This window comes from Motacilla alba, chromosome 6, assembly GCF_015832195.1.
Source record: "Motacilla alba alba isolate MOTALB_02 chromosome 6, Motacilla_alba_V1.0_pri, whole genome shotgun sequence".
NCBI lineage: Eukaryota > Metazoa > Chordata > Aves > Passeriformes > Motacillidae > Motacilla > Motacilla alba.
In genome coordinates, this window is record NC_052021.1 from 22,494,495 (window position 1) to 22,516,225 (window position 21,731).

The 21,731-nt window shown below is 40.7% G+C and overlaps 1 protein-coding gene across 3 annotated transcripts in view; it reads left to right on the forward strand.

Annotated features, from left to right (window-relative positions):
• ARMH3 (armadillo like helical domain containing 3) overlaps positions 1-21,731 on the forward strand; it is a 123,704-nt gene that overhangs the window by 51,409 nt on the left and 50,564 nt on the right. For 2 of the 3 annotated variants that reach the window (XM_038141737.1, XM_038141738.1), the window contains exons 21-23: positions 400-482; positions 987-1,113; positions 3,760-3,835. In XM_038141737.1, the coding sequence (XP_037997665.1) occupies positions 400-482; positions 987-1,113; positions 3,760-3,835 (286 nt within the window). The other variant, XM_038141739.1, reaches the window with a different exon arrangement.

Here is a 21,731-nt window from a genome sequence, read left to right on the forward strand (position 1 = left end):
GACTGTGCATACATCTTGTTGGTGATATATGAAGCAGAAACGAGGCAGTTGGATTTTCCAACCCCAAAGCTCACTCCAGGATCTAGCTGATAGAAAAATCTTGAACTGACTGAGTTAACTAGGGACGTACCTCGAGCCTGAGTAGATTTGATTGGGAAGTCAGTGAAAGAGGATAAATGTGGGAAGGTAAAGTAGCTGTCACTTACCTGTTAGGCAGAGTATTTTAGCAACAAAAAGCACTGCCAAACCCTACATATAAATTGATATATTTCTGAGGTGAATAGCTGGCATTTAGTTTAATTTGCACTAGATAATGTAAATGCATCTGTATGTAAGTGACTTGTAGAGAATGGCTTTGATTTTTATAGTATTTTAAAAATGTTTATTATTTTCTCCTAGCTTTGATCAACTTGTTGAAGTTCCTCATGTCTAATGAGACTGTGTTGCTGGCCAAGCACAACATCTTCACCCTTGCTCTTATGGTGAGCATCTTTACCCTTGCACAAATCCTCTTAATTTTAACAACTTAATTGTGAATTAATATTAGGAAGGAATTGTAATGCTGAAAGGATTCCAGAAAGGATTTCTGGCCTGTTAAGGAGATATGAGAACAAGGCCATGAAGCAGAGGAATATTGTGGTTGGTTTCACTGGGTGTTCGGAAAGCACAGTGCTTGGACTCACTATAGGGTTGGCTCACTGAAATAAAGAAGTCTGTGTGAGGAAAGGCCTGGTTTAATTTTCCAGATCTGTTAATTTTTTTGTTGTTTGTTGTTCTATGGTCTTTTCTATGCAAAATAGAAACGTATTTCTGGCCCTAGATAAAACAGTATTTAAGCTTGTTGTGTGTCTCTTTGGTACTACAAGGAAAATCTGCTGCAACTGCAAGCTATTCCTTTGATGGTTTTGGACATAATGTGTCTTGTTTCTGTTGCAGAATAGATTTGGGATAAATGTTCCTGTTGCAACTTCTTTTCACTTGTATAGGTTGTGAACCTGTTCAACATGTTCATCACTTACGGAGACACATTTCTGCCCACTCCCAGCAGCTATGATGAGCTCTATTATGAAATCATTCGCATGCACCAGAATTTTGACAACCTTTACTCTATGGGTGAGTACTCCTGACTCGTCAGGACTGCTGCTGCCTGGAAGTGAGGGTGGTGGAAGAGGGATGTTTGTGTCAAGTGTTTCCTGTCTACCTGCTACTGATGTGTGCTGTGTTGGGTGAACGTGTTTGGTGTACTAGTGCATGTTGGTAAATTAAGAGCTGAGAGAGGGATAAACTTATTAAAAGGATAAATTCTTTTAATGTCACAAAAAATACGAACAGGCTCCTTGCCCCTCCCTCTGTCACTTAATGTTGGAAATATAAATTTATTGTCACAATGGAGTATGTGGTATTTCATGAATTTTGTGTAGTTTTCCTCTATTACATTTGACAATTTCAAGTCAAAAAGCAGGTACATGCTGTAGGACCATCCAGCATAGAGAAACACTGAATGCAGGTAAGAATTTGGAAAAGAATTTGAGAAACTTAGAGCAAGAAGCTTGCTGTGCTAGACAAATCACATCTACTTCACTCATTGCCAAAGCAACCAAGAAAACAGCCCTCACAAACCGGCTTGCAGTGACAAGTGAATTGCTGGACTGAAGAATGTGCCCCCTGGTAAAACAGGGAGAAGCTGCCATCCTTCAAGAGAGAGGGAAGGGAACCAAGTGTCACCCAGCAGGAAAGAGGAACAAAGAAAAGCAGGGAATGCATGGAGGCATAATCAGTCAGTGTTATGCACTGGCACCTGCAGCCCAGGGTAGCTGCAGCAGCACCGGTGTGCTGCATACTTGAAGCTGTGAAAAAAAGAATATAGCTGTGTTCTTTGTTTGCTTCATTCCAAAAGGACCTTTCATTCCTTCACCCTCTGCTCCCTTCTCAGCATGATCACCCAACGAACAACGGGAATTAATTTAAGCATATGAGGAGAGTTGAAGGGCAGACAGTTGGGCCACAGCCCTCTTCTGACATGGGGGAGAGACATGCTCACCTAAATGAAGGTAGCTGACTACCCCCTGTGACTGCAAGCAGAAACAAACTGCCCTTTTGTGTAAATTTCCCACAGTTTTCTGCCATTACACAAGAGATTGCTTGGCCATTTTTGTGCCCTCTGAGTGCATATGATTTTTTGCTAATCCATTTTCTACTCCCTGAGTAGAGTTGCAACTAGTAAGATGAGGTGCTTTTACTAGGCAGTATTTTTTTCAAACCCATCCCCTGTAGAAGCTGAAGGTAAGTGGAATAGAAGAATAATGCATTCAAATACTTCCTCAGTTGGGTTGCAAAAGGCACAACTGAACTGTTGAAACAATTTATTTTATCACATGAATGTTTGCCATCCTCCTATGCAGAGTAAACCCCGTTGAATTACTCTTACAGGTGCCCGAATTGAATATATTACTTCAGATATTCTAGTACAGTGCCTACTGTTTGACAAAACAATTTTACTCAGAGATGACAACTTTTTTCTGCAGATGGCATGTAATGGTAGAATAGAAGGTGAGAAGGTAGCACTGTCTCAAGCTAATGAAAGCTACCAGGTGTCCTGATAGCTTCCCTTTGCTTGTCAGCCCATCTCTGAGACTACAGTGACCCTTGTGTCCCCTAGCCTTGGGGTATTTGTTAGCACAGATGAGAAAGCCACTCAGTCTTTAGTTCTTCTGTTAATGTGGTTGAAACTTTCCGTGTTGGGAGTGGAGGTGGAATATAATTGACTTGGTTTTATTTCTCTTGTTCTGAAACTAAACTTTATCCAGATCTGCCGGACTGCAAGCTTCTGTCCTTCAATTATAGGCATAAGTATGCAGCCACTGTGTTTAAGCATTCACTTGTAGAATCCATGTTTCTGGATGATCCTAAATTTGCATGGTGAGCTGTTCCTTTACTTCTAAATTGAGGGTGAACCTTTCTTGTGGAGTCTAACCTCCAGAAAACCCTGTATGTACAAATTCATAGAAAATTCCCTTTGTTCAGGCAAGATGGAAATTAATCAAAACATCTGCTACGGGATCTGTTATTGTTTTGATGCTTACCAAGAGTTGTGCAAGTAACTGCCACCATAAAAACACTACATATTTTGACCTAAATAAATATTTTTGGTACTCTGGCAAAAAAGAATTGGATTCCCTAGAAGTTCTTCCTGTTGCAGAATGTTTTCAGATCTGCTCTGAAGTCTGTCAGAGACCATCTGTGCAGGAGAACACCACCCTTTTTCCTACAGGCAGTGTTTTTTCTTTACACTGGTGTGTAATTCCTCTCTGCAGCTCCAGATAAATGGGCATATGAAGAATTCTTCATTGCTGGAGAGGGTTTTAACTGCAGTATGTCGTTCAGTTCAGATGGAACCTTGGGTTAGGAGCTGGAGGAGAACAGCTGTGTGTGGAATAAGAGCTATTCTAGGCTTGGGATGCTGCTCTGTTTCTGGGGAAAATGAACTGTGTATGTGATAGTGAAAGCAGTTTGGAGCACCCAGGTTCTCTCATCCCCTCTGGCTCAAGTCATTATTCTGTTCTGCTCGCCCCTCCCATGTTCCTTATGTTTCTAAGATGGGCTTTGAAGGGAACTTCTACCCTGTATCACAAATGTATGACATTTGTTTTGATGTGGTTCCTGGACTGCTATCTTGCCAAAGCAGATTTTTTTTTTCCTGTTTTGAATTATGAAATTGCCAGTTCTGTGCCAGCGCTGTTAACTCTCTTCTCCTTTCAGTTCTAAGGCTGTCTACCAATGCTGGGCAATGGAAAGAGCCTGCAAGCAAGGTGACCCATGCATTAGTCAATATTAGGTAAGGAGTAGAAGCTAATTGCTCTTTTAAAGTTTCTCATTTCCTGTGTGACTACATTTTTATCATGACAGTTACACATTTGTTTTAATGAATTTTGCTTTGAATTTGTTCTACTTGTTGGGCTAAATTGTTGCTCTAAACAGGGCTCGTGGACATAAAGGAATGATCACCAGGGTTTGATTGTCCCTTAATAATTCTCTCAGCTCTTCTGTAGACTGAGTGCTTTCAAAGCATAGCACAAACTGTTATGATTTAATCCTCATTTCATTCTTGGGAGAAGTTATACAGTAGAGAATAATACTGTGCTGGCAGAGCAGTTGTGAGCCTAATGGATTTCTGTTGTGTGGTTCTATAGCAATTCCACAAAGCTATGAAGGGAACTGTAAGCCTGCTGTAATAAGCAGATTTGAGGCCTCTTAACATTGCAAGATTTTTGTGTGTTAAAAAGTGATTATTTAAGGACATTTCAATGTTCTCTTAAACCTCCACTTCCTGTTCAAGGGCAGAAGGGGAGAAGTTATGCTTTACTTGTAAGGCTAAGGAGTGTTAATCTAGGTATGTATTCTTTCACAATGGCAATAATTTATTTTTCTGGCACCTAAAGCAGCTACTAGTGACCAAGCTGGGTACTGGGCAAGAAGATCATGGATATGATTGATTGGAAAATGGAGGAATGTTGAGAGGGCAAATTTACTTCTTAGCTCTGGCTTATAAACAAACCATAAAAGATAAAAGTACTTATACTGAAACAAAAATCTGTATATCGCTTCCCTAGTCACTCCAGACACTTGGTGTTTGTGCAACACCAAGTAGCTCAGTAATGTTGCATTGCTAGTACTCATTGTTTTCCTCACTACAAAAGACATTGTGTAGGACAAACTCCCTGAGGGCATTTTTCAAGATACATACATCTGCATGTCTGTAAACCACCTTAAAGGTTCCCTTAAAAAGTCTGTAAGCTTGATAACATCATATATGATTCTGGACTTACTTTGCTGCTATCCTTATTTTTGGGTTTTTTTAAACAGATGTAAGTGAGCATGTGTGGGTGGATAGTGCACTTGGAGTGAAGCAGAACAGGTGGCTGTTGACTAATGTCACTTAATGTGACAAAGTGCCTGCTCTGGGAATGCTCTGTGTAACCAGCCAGAGAAGCCTACACTTCGAAGGAAGAAAAACCAAGTGATCACAGAGAGTTTGTGCTCACCTCTGGTTTGTGGAACCAAAGCTTTGCATGAGCTTATTTCCTGTTGGCTTTGCAACTGCTTTTGTGAAGGTCAGCATGCAGCTGAGACAAGATACAACCAAAAAACCGGCAAAAGCCCCACTTTGTGTGTCCTGTTATGGTATGAACAGGATCCGCCTTCAAGGACAGCCTGTATCAGACGTGCTCAGAAGGTGGTGATGCCTGGAATCAGTGGAGCCTCTAGTCTGTTTCTCTTCTGGACTTCTGGTAGCTTTCTCTGCTCCACCCCACTGCTCGTCTATGGTGAAATTTCATAAATGACTGCTTTTCATTCCCTGAAATCAGTAAAGGTCTAAATTACAGATGATTCAAGGCCTTTAGAGGGGTTAGAATTCTGAGAAGTTAGTCTGTTTGATTTATCCCATTTCCTTGCCCTCAAAAAAAAAAAAAAAAAAAAAAGGAAGGGAGAGCTGTGTCTTCAGGTTTGTTTTCTTCTGGTGGTATATTCAAGGGTTCTTTAGCTGAATAGATTTCAGAGCAGCCAGAGAAGTCCAAAGGTAGTGTGCTTTTGTGAAGATGTTTGACAGTGTGATGGTTCAAAGTGGTGACTGGGACTAGAACCTGGCTTAGTCCCCATTGTCTGGGTTTCCTGTTTGTTTGTGCCCCTTTCGTTTTCCCTTAGAGTGGTCTTCGTGTACTGTGTCTTATTTGGATGCTTTTACCATGAAGGAATAGAATTTAGAGAAATCTACACTGGATTTTTTCCTCACCTTGCTTCATCATTCTGTAAAGTTTTTATGAGCAGTGATTACCTGCTTTTTGCTGTAACTGTGCAGTGCAAAGTCATGCTTTGGTTTATATCTTGGTCTCACTACATAAGCTATTTAAAAATAAATAAACGTTGCAATTTCCTTATCCTAGGGCTTTTAGTGGGTTTTAGAAATATAAAAGCATCTGCCTGTGCATGCATACAGTGGGCTTTAAAATGTGTCTTAAATCCTAGTGTACAATTTTATGTGCATTTCTGCTGGGAGAGGAGGGGTGAGTTGTTTACAGTGTTTCAAGGCTGCAATGCATTTGTGTTACAGGAGTACATATTGAGGAGACACCAAAACAGTCCTGCTTGTACCCCACAGTGCTGGACTGATGAGCTCTGCTGATTAATTGCTTAAATAGACAGGATGAGTAATGCCTAGAGAATCTTTGACACGTTCTTCTTCAAACTCAGCCACAGAGAGATCCTGCTTCGTGTGTCCTAGTATGGTATGAACAGCACCTTTTAGTTGGACTAAACATTCTCCAGTAGACAGTCTGAGTTTTGTTGTTGCTGATTATTTGAATTTCGTTGTCCTTACTCCAGTCAAAAAAGCAGTCGTGAATATTCTTTTTGAGTATTAAGAGATAGGGAGGCTATTCCTGCCTTCTTTCCTTTCTACAGATAATTCATAATTTCTGTCTGACCCAAAGAAAATGAAAAATTGAAGAAGAAAGAATAATAATATCCTTATCTGTCTGAAAATCTTACATACCAAACTGGAATGAGTGATTCTGATTGCTGTCCTATCTCATAATAGTCATTATAATTTCTGTCTATGGATTTGTCTCTGTGGTTTTCATAAATAATTGAGATATGATAGACTGCAAGATATAGCTGCAGCACTGATGAGGTTGAAATAGGAAGGTGCAGCAGTTGGTGGTTTGAAAACTCACCTTCTCACCTATGAGGAAATAAACACATTTTGAGACAAGGTTTTTTTTTTTAAACTAATGAGCCTCTTCAAGATAACATTGTGCAGGTTTGCATTTAATGGGAATTTATTAACGCAGGGTTCAAAGGGGCATTTTCTGATTGACTATTCAGTGAGCAGGGTGGCAGCTGAATCCCTGTATTCTTTTAATAGACTTTCTCCTGAACAGGATTTTTCCAAGGTGAATAAATAGATTAACTCAATGATTAATAGGCTGAATTTCAATTTCTCCCTTGTCTGAAATTCAACCCCTTCCTAATTTTTAAAGTACTTTTATTTTTCTCACTGAAACACTTTTAGTAAGCAGAGAGTAAGTTTGTAGCATGGAACTGGGTGGTAGGATTATTTTTTTAAGTGTTTTCTGTGCTGTTGTAGCATAGGCTGCAATCCTCGCTTGGGTGCTTTCATTCACTCTTCCATCTTGCAGCTACTTTTGTTCCACTTGAGCCACCCTGTGTGATGCTTTTTCCTTGAATGGAAGGTGCTGCTTCTCCCAGGGCTGCTTTTGGGGTTGTAAAGGAGAGGCTGGGGATTTGGGAGGAGCACTCAGAGCATTGCCTGCATGTGTATAAAATGATTATGCTTGATGCCAGTCTATGTAGGAGCATTCTGAAGGATCATTGGCAATTTTAGTTAGGCCAAACTGGACTGTGCTTGTTTGTTGTAGGACACTTGTCATCCTGGCCCTGAAGCTATAGCTCCTGATAAATTACCAGCACTCACAGAACTGCACTTATTGAAAACCTTGAGAGAGGAGAAGGCTCCATTCAGATACTTGTTAGAAAGTGGGTGACTGCAGGCAGTCCACCTAGCACCTTCAGGATTGTTCCACCAGACTGAAAGGAATTTAGCATTTGTTTAAGGGGAGAGAAGACCAAAATGCTGCTGACCTAGTCATGTTGTGATGGCTTTTATGCAGGATATGTGAAAGTGAACCTGCTGATAGAGAAATGCATCTGTATTTGTGGTGTAGGTGGTGACCTACGGATTACAGTCAGCTGAGACTGTGTGCAAAATATGTGTTTATATCTATACATATACACTTTCTTCCTTCCCTCTCTGTACAGACTAATAGACATAAAAACACATTTCTTGCCAATATGAATCAGAGTGAAAATGGGAGAACAAGCTTAAAGCCTGTTTATGAAAAGAAATGGTCAAGAAAATCTGTGTGCATATCTATTAAAATACAGATGTCTTATGGACATTATAAGTATATGCACCTATATAAATGTGGATTCCAGATATGGATGTCTGTGTATATATAAATCCATATATAATACATATACAGACATAGACACATATATACACCTAAATTATATATATTTATTTACATATAAAACACACACACAGGGACATGTTTCCTTTGGCAATGGGCTTATTAAAGCCATAATCTCTCAAGCTGAAAATACCAAGATTCTGCCAAGCTAGAACCTTGTTTCCAGCTTCTCCCAGATGAACCACAAGGGTTGGCTATAGATGCTGAGCTATAGAAGCTATAGTTGCTTCTTCCAGCAGTGTGGTTGTACTGGATGAGTCCCCTGGGACTGTGGGACCATGTGGAGCTGCTCAGGGCCAGCCAGTGCAGAGCAGCAGAGGGTGCTCAGGCATGCAGGTTACAGCCCACAGTGATCTGGAGTTCATTCCCTGCAATTCTTAAAACCACCTGTGAGGACTACACTGATGGAATAACAGCTCCATTGAATTGTTCACTGAGGTGTGTTTAATGGTAACGACCTCTGACATGCTGTCACTGCTGATCAGCCTGACTGAACTCAGATCACAGGATAGTACAAGACAGTCAACAATTATTTTTTTAATAAGAAAAAAGCAACAAGGCCCAAAGAGAAACTCAGCAATGTATTTTATCAGTACTTTTAAATCACAACACAAGCTTGACAAGATTATGGATCAAATTCTTACTAAAATGACGTAAGAAAACTTCTGAAGTGTATACATCCAAGCTATTTGAAGAATTAGTTCATTGCAGTTTTCAGGTGGTAGCATGGTAGCCTGAAAAAATTCTGATGCTGAAAATCTGAAAACAGATTTTAGGTGAGGATTCTGGCTTTGTTCTGGTTCTTTTCTAGTGATCTGCAGTCACTCCTCACAGAAGTAGCAAAACTAGCAGTCCCTTCTTGTCATTTCATGTGTTTCTTGTTGCATGCTTTTCTGGCTGCATAGGGACTTCAGCACAGCAGAACAGTTCCTGAAATGCCACAGTAGTTTTAACAGAGTTAGAGTGGTTACTCAGAGTTCACCTGCTACCACTGCTTGTTTTTCACTCCACCTTGCAGTATGGTGGTAGGGAAAGTTCCTTGGCTAGGAGCTGCAGATCTTGATGTGAACAGGTTCTGGCATTAGCTGGCACCTGAACAGGGGAAGCAGGCAGATTGAAAGGGAAAGACCTTATGGCCAGCAATATATTAACAGAAGAATCAAAAAAGAAGGAAAGAAGCATTCCTATCTTGGGTTGCAATGTTTCATCTTTTCACAGCAGTCTAACCCATGTTTCAGTGATTTTTATTAGTATTTAAGGCCTTCATCTAGTTGTATAACTTCTTCAGTGCTTCGTTTCTTGTACATGATCTGATTTCTTTTCAAGGCAGGACTGTTAGTTTTCAGTTGTTGCTCTTTATTTACTAGCTGATTCATCTTGGTGTGTTTCTTTTATAGAGCCACAGCCAATTTCATTCTGCTACAATTTTCTTTCATTCTTTCTCATTTGTGCAGTAGCTTAATTAAATGTTGTCTCTGCCACTGGCCCAAGTCCAGAGAGCAAATCTGTTGGTTGAGTGGCGTTGTATGGACCATTTCCACAAACACAGCAGCATGGTACATCCCAGGTCACCTTCCTGCTTTCTGCCAGTTACTTCCATTTCAGTCATGAAGGGACTCTGACAACATCAAGCCTGTTTTCTCTTTAATGAACTTCTGTTTTCAGTAGGTTTTCAAAATGATTGATTTCTTTGTTGCTAACTTCTTTCTGTGGTGACTTAGAGTTTCTGGAGCTGATGCTGATTTTAAGCAAAGATGTTTGTGTGGCAAAGAATGCTTCTGTCTGAGATGCCATAGCCATGGCTTGCTTTCTTCAGTGCATTTGGATGCCATTCTGCAGAGATCACTAAAATTTCATCCTCAAAGTAAACAAGGCTTTTTGGATTGGGGTGGGGAGCATCTTGCAGTGATTTATTCCTAGGACAGTAGCCTCGCTTAACTGACTTTCGTAGCTTTTTTCCAAGGTCTGCAATTGTATCAGCAGCTTTCATCTTCTTTCCTTGTGTCTCAAAGGTCACAGGCTGGCCTTCAAGAGGGGACTGGGAGCAGGATCCACTTCTGTGCTTCAGCTGCTCCCTAGGGTTTGCTGTGGAGGTGAGCCCTGTGTACAAGGGAGGGTTGTTTGCTGGGTGGAAAGGAAACTCCTCTGCAGAGCAGGCACTGCTTGGCAGCCTCTTCCGAAGTTCAGCAGGACTCCTAGTTCATGTGATCCTTGTAAGGTGAACATCTCAATGCAGTTTGCCCACTTGTGAGCTTTTGTCCTCCTAGACAATTTATTGGAAACATTTTTTCCTTGAAATGTGAAAGATTTGCTAAGTTAGGCAAGATATGTAGGCTACTTACCAGTTTGGTCAGAAATGTTGCCTCCATTGCAAATGTATTAGGACCCAGATCTCATTTGTTCTTTGTCAAATGCAGCTGCTCTGTGAGTAGGGAATTGCTGTCTGCAGATCTCAGCTGGACTCATGGGTGCAGATTGTAGGCTTACAAGGTGGAGTTCGTTAAGCTGCTAGCAATTTTTATTTTTTTTGAAAGCTGTGTATGCAGCCTTGGAAGTGTGATGTTGGCACATAATTTCAGCTGTTGTGCCAATGAATTTGGGGTGTGAAGCTTTGGGAAAACAGTAGAGGAGAAAAGTCAGAGACTTCTCAGTGCAATTGAGGTCTCTTGTTTGATTTATGGGAGTCACTCTGCACAGCCTGGTCTGAAGAAGTGTGGCACCAGGCAAGAAATTGTTTTTTGTTTTGCTTGCCAAATACCTTTCTCTGTAGAAACATCAACGTAGTGGAGAGTATATGTCAGCATGGGGAGTACTTCTATTTTATTTCAGAAGTGGGTATAGTATTTATTGGTCAGAAGTTACTTTTCTAGTAATTTGCAGATATTTTGGTCTTGAATCCCAGTGCTGGACTACAGGCAAGTTATGTCTGAGCTCAGTAATGCATTAAAGCAGGTGCTGCAAACCTAGGATGCAGACTTGTAGACATGCTGGGTTTTTTGTTGAAGCTCAGAATCCTGAGAGCTCTGCTGTTTCTCTCTCTGAATTGTTGTATTGTTTCCTCCTGTTTATGAGAACAATCTTCATTATTTCTCTGGTACTGTGGCTGGCATGAGTTCAGTTCCTAATTGATAGATTTCAACCTTACAGTCAATGTCTTTGTTGGTAGCTCTATTGCAGCCAGGAAGCAACCAGATTCTTTTGGCCCCAAGAACTGGCTCTACTGGAACATGATTGAAGCACAGTTTGAAACAGCTGTTTATAGCTTGTCGAAACTTCATCCATGCTGGTTTTATTCTTTGGGTAAATATAAGGGACTCTGATCTCTGCTGGTCTCAAATCTGGCTTTCAAGATTTGCTTCAGTGGAGAAAGAACATTAAGCAACTTTCTTCATAACCCAAACAATGTAAAAATAATTGTGAGCTTAAATAACACCTTTTTCCCTTGAAAAGTGATGTAGTATAATGCTGTTTTGCTCTTTCTGTTTAAAAGAAATCTGTTGCTCACAGCAGCAGCCAGAATTATTATTCCCTCTGAAAGTCTGGGCTGTGGGATGTGTACTTAAAGAAAAGCTTTTCAAAAGCCACTAACATGTATTTCTTATTATCTTATACTAGTGGGGGGCCTAAAATTTGGGTTTGCTTTAGGAATGTAAATGCCCTGTTCTGTTCTCCCAATCTTCCTTTAGGACTAAACTGACAAAATACCCACTCATTAAGTACATCTGCTCATTAAGGTAATGAAGTACCTGCCTTATCTTGAACTGATACCCATGATAATACATTGTTAGCATGACTGCAGAACTGCAGTCTGGTTTTGGTTTTGGTTTGGTTTTTTTTCTGGTGCACTCCAGATTGCACCAGAATCTGGAGCTCAGTTCCCAGGGGACTGTGAGAGGAAGACATCTTGTTTCTAAGACTTTGTTCTTTAAAATACTCATTCCAGCTTTTAAAGTTAAAGTGTTGGGTATTTTTAGGAACTCTAGCCATGAAGGTAGAAGAGGCTGTCTTACCCTACCAGTAGGTTGTCTTACTCTATTTGTCATGCAAAACAAAAACCAATTTTTTGCCTGGTGCCACACTTTTTCAGACAAGGCAGTGCACAATCACTCACATAAATCAAGGCTGCAAAGGGGCTGACTTTGCAACTCCCAAGAAAGTAAGATGCTGATTGGAGGGGAGGGGAAAAATAGAACTTGAGTGAGTGTGATTTCCACACAGCACCCCCCCCTTCCAAAATATGAGATCTATGTGCCCTAATATCCCTGAGTCCAGATAGAAGCTCTAAGATACATCAGAGTTTCTGGTGGCCTGAATGAAATTGACTGCTTGGGAATACTAGAATGCAACCTTTTATTCCTACTCTGTGTAGTCTTTAAATTTTTTCTAGCCCTTGCAGCTAGAAGAAAATTGTAGCTGCAAGGAAGTGATGGCATAATGCTTGAGCAGTAGCAATTTCTCCCTTAGCTCTGAGGTCAGACTTCTGTTGCCTGTTTCAAGGGATGCTGACTGAAGGTTCAGCAGTCAGAAATGCCCATGTGCTTGGCTGCTTCTCAGCAATCAAAGCCTACCAGGTTAAGGTAACAGCAATCTCATGAAGAATTCATCTGTGTTGGGTATCTGATTCTGATATCTCGTCCTGATAAGGGTTTAGTTCAAGGATGTTCCTCTGGCAGAACTGCCCCAAGTGTGCTTCCTCAGCCTGTGCTCTGCTCGCTTGGAGAAGGTATAAACTGACAGGGTTCCTGCCTTCTGTGGGAGCAGCCTGCATCGTTCAGCTGCATGTAAAGGAGGAGACTGGAGACCTGACTCAGGATGACACTCTGTAGGCAGGACAAAAAAGGACGAAACAATGTGTTTCAATGTGGCTCTGCTCTCCAGCCTTCATTGGATACACACATGTGACTGGTTGTGTCAGCCTGTAGAGGGTGGAGGCACAAACAGCTCAGTGTTAGGGACCACAGGACAGTCTCTCAGCAGCATTGACCTGTTCAACTATGAAATGTTACCAAGTGTTCATTGTGGTTATGTCCCGAGTCATCAGTGGTCACAGATGTGATGCTTTGCAGGGTCTGAACACATGGTCTCTTGCTTGTGCTGGTGTAGTCCAGGGTGGCTTTTGCAAACTGTTCTTGCTGTTAATATCAACTTAGTCATTGCCTCAAGCTTTGCCTTAAGCACTGGGCTTGAGACAATAGTACTGTGAGCCCCAAAAGTGGGAACTTGGGTGTTCCTGGGTTGGGAGTCTGAAGTAGGAGATCACTGACTCACTGAAGGCATCTCACTGCAGTGGAGTCCTGTTTGATAGGATACAAGAGCGTGGTCTCAGAAGCATCCTGTTTTCAGGGTGACCAGAAGTGGAGTGACCTTAAAAGCTCCCTGGCAATCCTTTTGCCTGACTTTGCTAGAAAACTTTGAAAGCCTAAAGGTTTTTCATGTTGCTGCTTTAGTGATTAATTAGGTCATCACTTTGTGTGTTAATTACAGTGACATTTTTCTTCTCATTAGTTGGATTATGGAAAGTTTTTGAGTCTGTGTGGGATGGGAAGTAATGCAAACTTTGTGGCTAAGGGAAGGATGATTTCAAACTTTAGAACATTGAATTTCAGTGATGGCTTTGAGTAAAAAAAAATTACTGCATTCCACTATACAAATTGTGTTTGGTAAGTGCTTCGAGGGCAGGATAAATGCCTTTTATTCTCAACAAACGTGATATTGCACACACTTCGGATGAGGAATTTTAAACTGGATCCTTCTTCTGGAAGATTGTGAAGTTGTGTATCGTGTTAATTAATGTGAAGCTCTTGCTGCTATCAGAGGGGTGTGAATATGATATACTTCATATAATGTCCTTCATGGTGTGTCTGAAAAGACTTTACAGAGAGGTCATTAAGCAAAGCAGTGAACGAAAGCCAATTGCTTTTACTTACAATTTTTTCTAATTATTTATTGTCCTCCTTGTAATTTTGCAACACTGTTTGCTTTGAAATCTGAGCTTTACATTAATTTTTTATGATGTTTGAGATGAGCTTGTCTGGGGCAAGACATTTCCTTGTAAACTTAGAAAGCAATAGGTCTGCCATACATTGTTCTTGATTCCTTGGTTTGAGAGCTGTGGTTGCTTTGAGGCTTTGTTGCTTTAAGCACACGTGTGATATGTTGAGCCTTGCTGAGGGAGCAGACTGTTCAATTCTTGCTGCATAGCACCTATTTTTCTTCCTTGTTTGGTGACTTTTACACTTAGCATGAGCTAACGTCAGAAATGAAGAGTCCCAAAACAAGAGTGTCCGGGATCTGGGGTTTGACTGGGAAATGAAGTTAGTCAGATTGCAATAAAGGAGGCTCTTCTCAGAATGAGTGATCCCATACTGGACCAGATAGCTCAGTGCAATCTCCATCCTTGGGACTCGTTCATGCCTTGCCTGAACACAGCTCTGAGTGAACTGGCCCAGTGCTGGGTACAAAGTTGGACCATGGAACCTGCCAAGGTCCTTTTTAACCTAACCCATTTGATTTGAGAGAGCAGTCTCTTCACTGCATGGTCAAATGGTGAAAGAAGCAAGAAGGCTTGGTTTCATGTAGTGTCTCATGCTGTGTGTTAACTCTGGACCTGTCTGCTAGATGTGTAGGGTATAGGCACTTACTTAAATCAGTAGGTGCTTGGCATCTATTTTCTTTCCCTGAAAGGTCTTTAAAGGGTAAAAACTAGAGAATTTGCTGTATGTGTTGCTGCAGATGCCCAGTATTGTCTGCTGTCTGTGCTCTTACCATTAAATTGGATCCTGCCAATGAGATCCAGCTACACAACTCAGTCATTTGTGAGGAGAAACTGTTCTCTGTGATTAATGCTGTGCTTTGAATAATGCCCATAATGGCACATTCCCCTGTCTGTGTGCCTTTAAAGGAAGAGGCTGTGCTTATATGGGATTGAGGGCATTTAAGGGGCAGCTAATGACAAGTGAAAATGATAGCTAGGGTGGATTAATTGTTAAATGAATTGTGCCTGCCCTTGCTGTCATTTTAATGTGGTGTTGGTCTAAGTGTGATGTTATATAGCAGGAAGGCATCAGGGAGCAATTCCATGCACTTGGGTTCAGGTCAGAGGGGTTTAAAGGCTTAGCCATCAGGAGTTTTCCTCTACTTTAGACATCTTTTTGCAGTGTGGAGTTTTCTTTTTCCCCTCTGGGAGTACAAAAATCTTTGTTTTGATTAATTTTGGTTTAATAAGTTTTTTCCCCCATGCTTTTTTTTGACAGTGGAGTAAAGCAGTGTTTTCTTATAATCAGTTTAATATAAGCTTTGTATTAACTGTTTCTGGAATGAGATGATACTAACTGAACTTGGTCAAGAGCATAGCTTGGGGGTTTTTTCTTATTTTTTTAAATTGTACTCTATCTCCAGGACTACATATTTAACTTTGATTTGTCATGGGGCTGCTTTATATTCATGCCTTCAGTCTGAGTGGAGCATAAGGGAAATTAAGCTGGAAGAGGACTGAAAGCAGCCAGCCATAGGTCTCATGCTGTCATTACTGTGAAGAAATTTGTCCTTTGAATTGATTTGTAGTGACAGTGGGGCAGGAAGGCATTGGCAGAAGTTGTATGTCTCTTGCAAGCTTTTGTTCACACATGACCAGTAGCCTCATTTGAGTGAATTTTGTGTGCTTTCTGGATGAAATGTTATCACATATGTTTCAGTAAAGTTTAGTGGTCCCTGATAAGACATAACTGTACTGAGGGGCTCTTAGGGCCCTTTTCTCTGCTCATACTTTTTTATTTTTAAACTATTTGCTGTGTTTGGAGATGAATCAGCTTGGGCCAAGGGCACTTAAAGGATGTGAGCTTTGATTGCTTTCAGCCTGCTAATCTCCATGATCACTCAGGCAGAAGAAAAATAATGCCATCTACACAGGAAGATAGACTTTCTGTTAAGTATTTTCCTTTCCTAGGAAGAGAGGAGGCTTTCAAATTCATCTTATAGAAAGATAAACTTGTATGGGGACAGGAATCATGATTTCCCTCTGAAGGACTCTTGGCTCATGCTTTACCCAATCCAGCAAAGAGAAAACTAGTGGATATTGCTAATGTAGTGGAAAACAAAAGAGATGTAGAACAGCTTCTGAAGCTGAAGGGTTGTTTGTAATGGGAACAAATGGATAGGGAGGGAGTATCATGAATAAATAAAAGTTGGAAATGAAAGGTTTTCTAAAATTAAAAGCACTGAAAGGCTGGGGCACTCCTGTAATCAGTTAGAATGATGCAACCTAAACAAGGAAGGATTATTTTGAAGCTGAGAACACGAGAGACTGGGGAGAGCCAGAGCCTTATATTCGCACCAGGAGGAGCCCAGGTGAAAGATGTCTGCAGAGATTCTCAGAGAGCAAGGAAGGTGGGGATTTTTGGTGGTTTTGACTTCTTTTTTTAATTTCCCCTCCCCCATCAGTAATGTTACCAGCTCCAGGGTGTTGGAGATGGATCGGATCATGTTGGTCCACGGCTTAAGTCGTGATTCATACAGTGTGACAGATACCATTGCAGGGTTTTCTACAGTATAAGGCTCTAAAAACTCATACCTACTCTTACACTGTATGTAGGTTATTGCTTCCTGCATCAGTGATTGAGAACTTGTTAGTGGTAACAGGGTAGCCACTTCCAAAGGACTGATGCCACTCCCTCCTGTCAGTCAGGGATCACTTTTCCCCTGAAGGAAGACAGTAACTGTCTTCAGTAAAATTCAGGGGCTGGCTAACAAATTGCAGTTTAGAATACATTACAGATGATGAATGTGATCTCCTTAAAGGGAAATCTGTTCGTTTGACTTAGTGCTCTTACGATTAATTGCTTGCCAGATTAAATTGCTCCATAAAATGCATGCTACTTTATTCCATCTCTTCATGATGAGATTAGCTAGGCTATGCTGGTTCTTTGTATGTTAATTACAGTGGTATTTTCTTCTTCAATTTAATTATTAAATTGTTTAGCACAGCATGCTTTTTCCTAGCCTCAGGAAAGTTGTCTATATTTTTCTTTTGACTACCATTCTGTAATCACACTGCCCTCTTGACAGAAGTATTCTGGGTTCCTTTATAGAAGTATCACACTCTGTAGAGGATATATCCTGAGATGTTTCTGTTTTCTTTGGTGTTCTGCTGAAACACAGAAATGGTTCTAATGTTGCACAGATTCATTATGTGACAGTCTAGGATGAGGAATGAGAAAAGTCTGAACTGAAGCTGTAGAGGCAAATTTCCAGGGTTGCTACACAAACAGGAATTTATCCAGATAAACTAAGCTTTCTGCTCTTGTTGAGAAGTGTAAAGCTCACTGAGTGGCCAGGATGTTTGCTTTTTGTCTCAGATGGAAAATCAATACTACAGCAGTTCAGTATTCTGTGCTGTTGATGTTTCAGAGCAGATTTGGAGGGAAGGATCACGTATGCTTTCCTTGTTCTTGGAGGACTTCTGTACTCAGGGACCATTACCAAGACATATTTTTTCCTGAAAACCTGAAAAATGGAAACACAAGAAGTTGAACAGCACTAGAATTGTGGTGACAGCCTACAGTTACTGAAGGACACCAGCAGTAAAAAAAATTAAAGAAAATTTAAGAAAAAATGAACTTAAATTTTCATTACCAGGCATCTCCCAGCCTTTAGGATATTAGCTCATGCTCCCTTCCTCAGTCAGGGACCTGACTACATGTGCAGCTACCCCCCAGATGCACACACAAAATAACCCCCTATTCTTTTGCAGTGCCAAGACTGAGATTTGTGCATAACTGAATGTTCACACAGAAGCACTGTAGCATTACAGAGGTTCTGTTGAAAAATTATCAGTTTTCTTTATTTTTAATTTTTTTATGTTTATTCTGCTACACCACTCTAGCTAAAATATGTAATATACATCAATTAAACTGTTGTGGTGTTTAAGATCATTCAGATCTCTTGGTCTATAATGGAGCTTCTCTCCTACTCAGCTGTAATAACTTTTTAAAAAATTTTGCTTCTCAGTTTAACCCTTCTCCCTCAGAAAATAGTGTGTTATCTTCTATTAGAATTGATTCCCAAAGGCAAGGCAAATTTTTGTATTTATTAACCTAGTCTTTCATTTCCCATCTATACAGAGCTTAGAAAATTAAAAAAGGAATAGGAGGACTAGGAAAGTTTCAGAAAGGGGCATCAAGAATGACTGAAGGCATGGAACCAGATGTGTTATGAAGAGCATTTATATACCTGACAAGTCTTCAGACTGGAAGAGATGGCAGAGAATATATACAAGAGTCAGTAAAAATTACCAAATGTCAGAGAGAAGGTGAAGGGGACCTGTAAGAAGAGAGTGCATCAGAAGATCAGATAAGCTTGAACCAAAGAGATACTGCTTCATGCTATGCTTAGTTCAGCTGTGAGGTGTCTCAAGAGTTATGTGAATTCAAAGCAATGATTATACAAATTAATGGAACAGAATTTAATCAGGGGTTGCTGGATCATACAGATGTCACCTCTGCTTCATGTATTATCTTGAAGTGTATTTGGCTGGAAGTAAGGGTTCTTTTTGGGGCAGTATGATTTTGGTTTTGGCTGCTTTTATACTGTTACCTGAGCTCCAAATTCAAGACAGTTTTGAAGTAGAGACACAGAGGCCTTTGCTACCTAAGTATGGCAATTTTAAATGTTTGCATACATTTTATCTGTCAGCATTTTCTCAGGAACAGGTTACTTGTTTCAAAGTCTTTAGCCAAGGGTAAATCAACATGTCAGCCTCTCACTGCTCTCAGGATGGAGGCATTGCAGTTTGCTTTCAGTCACACATCTGGTCATATCCATGGTGTGTTCAGTCTGTCTGATTGCAAGTTGAGCAGGCTGAATTCCCATGTCAGGGCTCTGTAAGGGTTTATTGTTAGGTGAAGGAGTCTCCTACCTCCACTTTGACCCCCACTCTCCTTGTGTGCAGAAGAGGAGGCCTCCAGGCCTCTCTGTGGCTTGCTGCTGTTACTTGTGTGTGCACAGGAAATTGGTCTATGGTAATTTAGAAGAGGGATGTCAAAGGAAGGACATGAGCTGATCTCCTGTTTGGCAGCCTTTTGGTCTTTTGTGGGAATGGCAGAGAAGTGCAAGATTTTCTAGAGCATTGGTGAAGACAAGAGTAGAATGAATAACCATGGAAGATTTTTCTTCCCTCATGGTTTTACTTAAGGATTTCAGTCATTGTCACTGTTCCTTTTTTCTCCAGAAAGAGCTCATGGAGAGCTGTCAGGATCATGTACTTATAAACCTCATGAAAGTAAAACCCGTGCCAGCTGAGCAAGACATGATTTTAATTAAGGCTAACAGGATTTTTTGTCTTTTTTTTTCTTCCTTGCTAGCCCTAACCCAAATATGAAAGTCTTCTAATTTCATATTAGCCTCTTGTTTGTCAGCTAAAAAAAGCTGAGTTGATGGAGCCTTTTGAGACTTCTTTGATAAAAAAATTAAAAGTTAAAGGCCCTGTGTTTTTTTAATTTGCTTAAGGGGACAGATCCTTTTACTGCATCTGTGGAGCAAGGAATTGAGCAGGAATATAATCAGGTTTTTTCTGTTGCAGGTTACTGTTCTAAAGGAAGTTCGTGTTGGATAATTTATCATTCATTCCTTTTTCCTTCTGGCTACTGTAGATCCCAATGCACTGCTCTATAAATAGATGTATAAAAGGTTCTTTTGCTGACATCTCTGAAGACAACTTTCGATTTCTCTTAATCCAAAGGAAAAAAAAAAACAACTAGAGTGAATTCTCAGTGCACAAGTTAGAGGAGTTCGGAAAAGAAAGGGATCAGGGTAATCTTATCTCTGCTGTAAGTGCCTCAAATAATGATCTGTTCTTTGTGATGAGCATTTATCTATGAAAACCAGCCAAGGTGAATTAAAGGAGCGTTATCTGAAAGCAGGTGAAGCCACATATCCTCACGTTGTCCCCAGACTAGCTGTGTATGGAGGTGGGGAGGATTTTTCCTTTGCTGAGGAGCTGAGACCTTGTGGCTCCAGCTGGTCTCACCAGCCAGCTTTCCATCCCTGCCCGTGCTCCCTACAAGCAGCACCAACACAGTGGAGGCTCAGAAGGGTCTCCTTTGGAGCACAGTGCTGGCCTGACTGAGTGCCAGGCTGAATTTGCTTCCCATCCATTTCTCCCCGGTCCATGGTACCTCTTACAGGGAAAGCCATCTGTGTTACAGCGTTTTTATCTTTGCTTGGGGAAGCAGATGGAACAGAGCTGTTGTGATGGTTGTGGGCTGATGTTGTGAAGCAGTTCAAGTTGCCTACTGCATGCAAACCTAGTCCTGACTGTTTAGGCTCTAAATGATGCAGGTACAGTTCTCCTGGAAAGGCTGGGTACTGAGGGTGTCTCTAATTCCTGACTTTCTAAACCTTTTCTTCTGTGTTACCAGTTATTCAGTTGAAAGAGTTCGCTTGATGTGGAACAATGCTGCTGTGGAACCCCACGAAGGCCCCATCTGCTAAGAGCTTGTATTGATTTGTGTCTTAGTTTATAAAAGCCTTCAATTCACCTTGTGTAAATGCCATAAATAATGCAGATGTACTAGATGAAATGTGCTGTGGGAACATCCCAGAAATAATTTTGGTCTGGGTTGAATAGAGCTAATCTAATCATGGTTAGGAGTTTCTCAATAGCTGTGAAGCAAAAAGTGTATTGTCTTATTCTAGCTTAATGTGTTAGTCAATACACAGGGGCAGGAAGATAGGTATTTGAAAGCAGTAATCAACTTTAATGAAAACAAGAGTTTTAATGTTAAAATATTACAAAACTTCAGCTGAAACTATTTGTAGATTATATATGTACACACACAGTGGAAGTATAGTCAAGTCCAGTCCTGCGCCTGTGATTTATTTGCATAATCCTAACATTTGTATGCCTCTTTGTCACCAGGACTGCAGTGCTTCAGAAGCTATATGTATATATACTAAATAAATCATTTTGCCCACTCGTAGCAAACAGCCACTTTGTGCCAGCAACATTGCAGAATGCATTTTAGTACATAGGGGACATTGATGAATATTTTGTCCTTTTGAAATTCCATGGGCTTTAGGGCACCAAAATATATTTCAGGTTGGACTAGGTCCAGATGTGTATGAGAACTCCTTGGCAGTCTTGTAGAAAGCATATGGGAGTTTTAAAGGTGACCTCTTTTTTGAAATTTAATTGGATTTTTCTTCTATTCAATTATGTGTAAAGAAAGCAAAAAGGTAAGGGATGTGGTATTTCTTAGATTGTTCAGTTAGGAATATCCATCACTATCCATCACATCAAGGCTCATTTTTCTTCAGAGTGATCTGTAGGCATGGCATCTTGACCTCTCTGCATTGGAGAGATCAGCTGATGTGCAGTGGTTCCTGTAGAGGACAGAGAATGTATGCTCAGTAATTGATTCTAATAAATGTTTCCCTGGCAGTTACTACATTTGCAAGATGAAGAATGTGTCCTGGTGCTATTAGCATTGTTAATTGAGAGGAAACATGGATGCACCCCATTGTCAGAGCTGAGACTTGTCTTCCTGTCACTTTTCTGCTCTTGATGGCCCCAAAACTGCTGATGTGATCAAAGAGGACATTGCAGACAACAGCGATGGGACGAGTCCAGAACTCACTAATTCTGCCTCAAATTGTTTATCAGCAAGCACTTGGCCTTGGCTAAAGCAG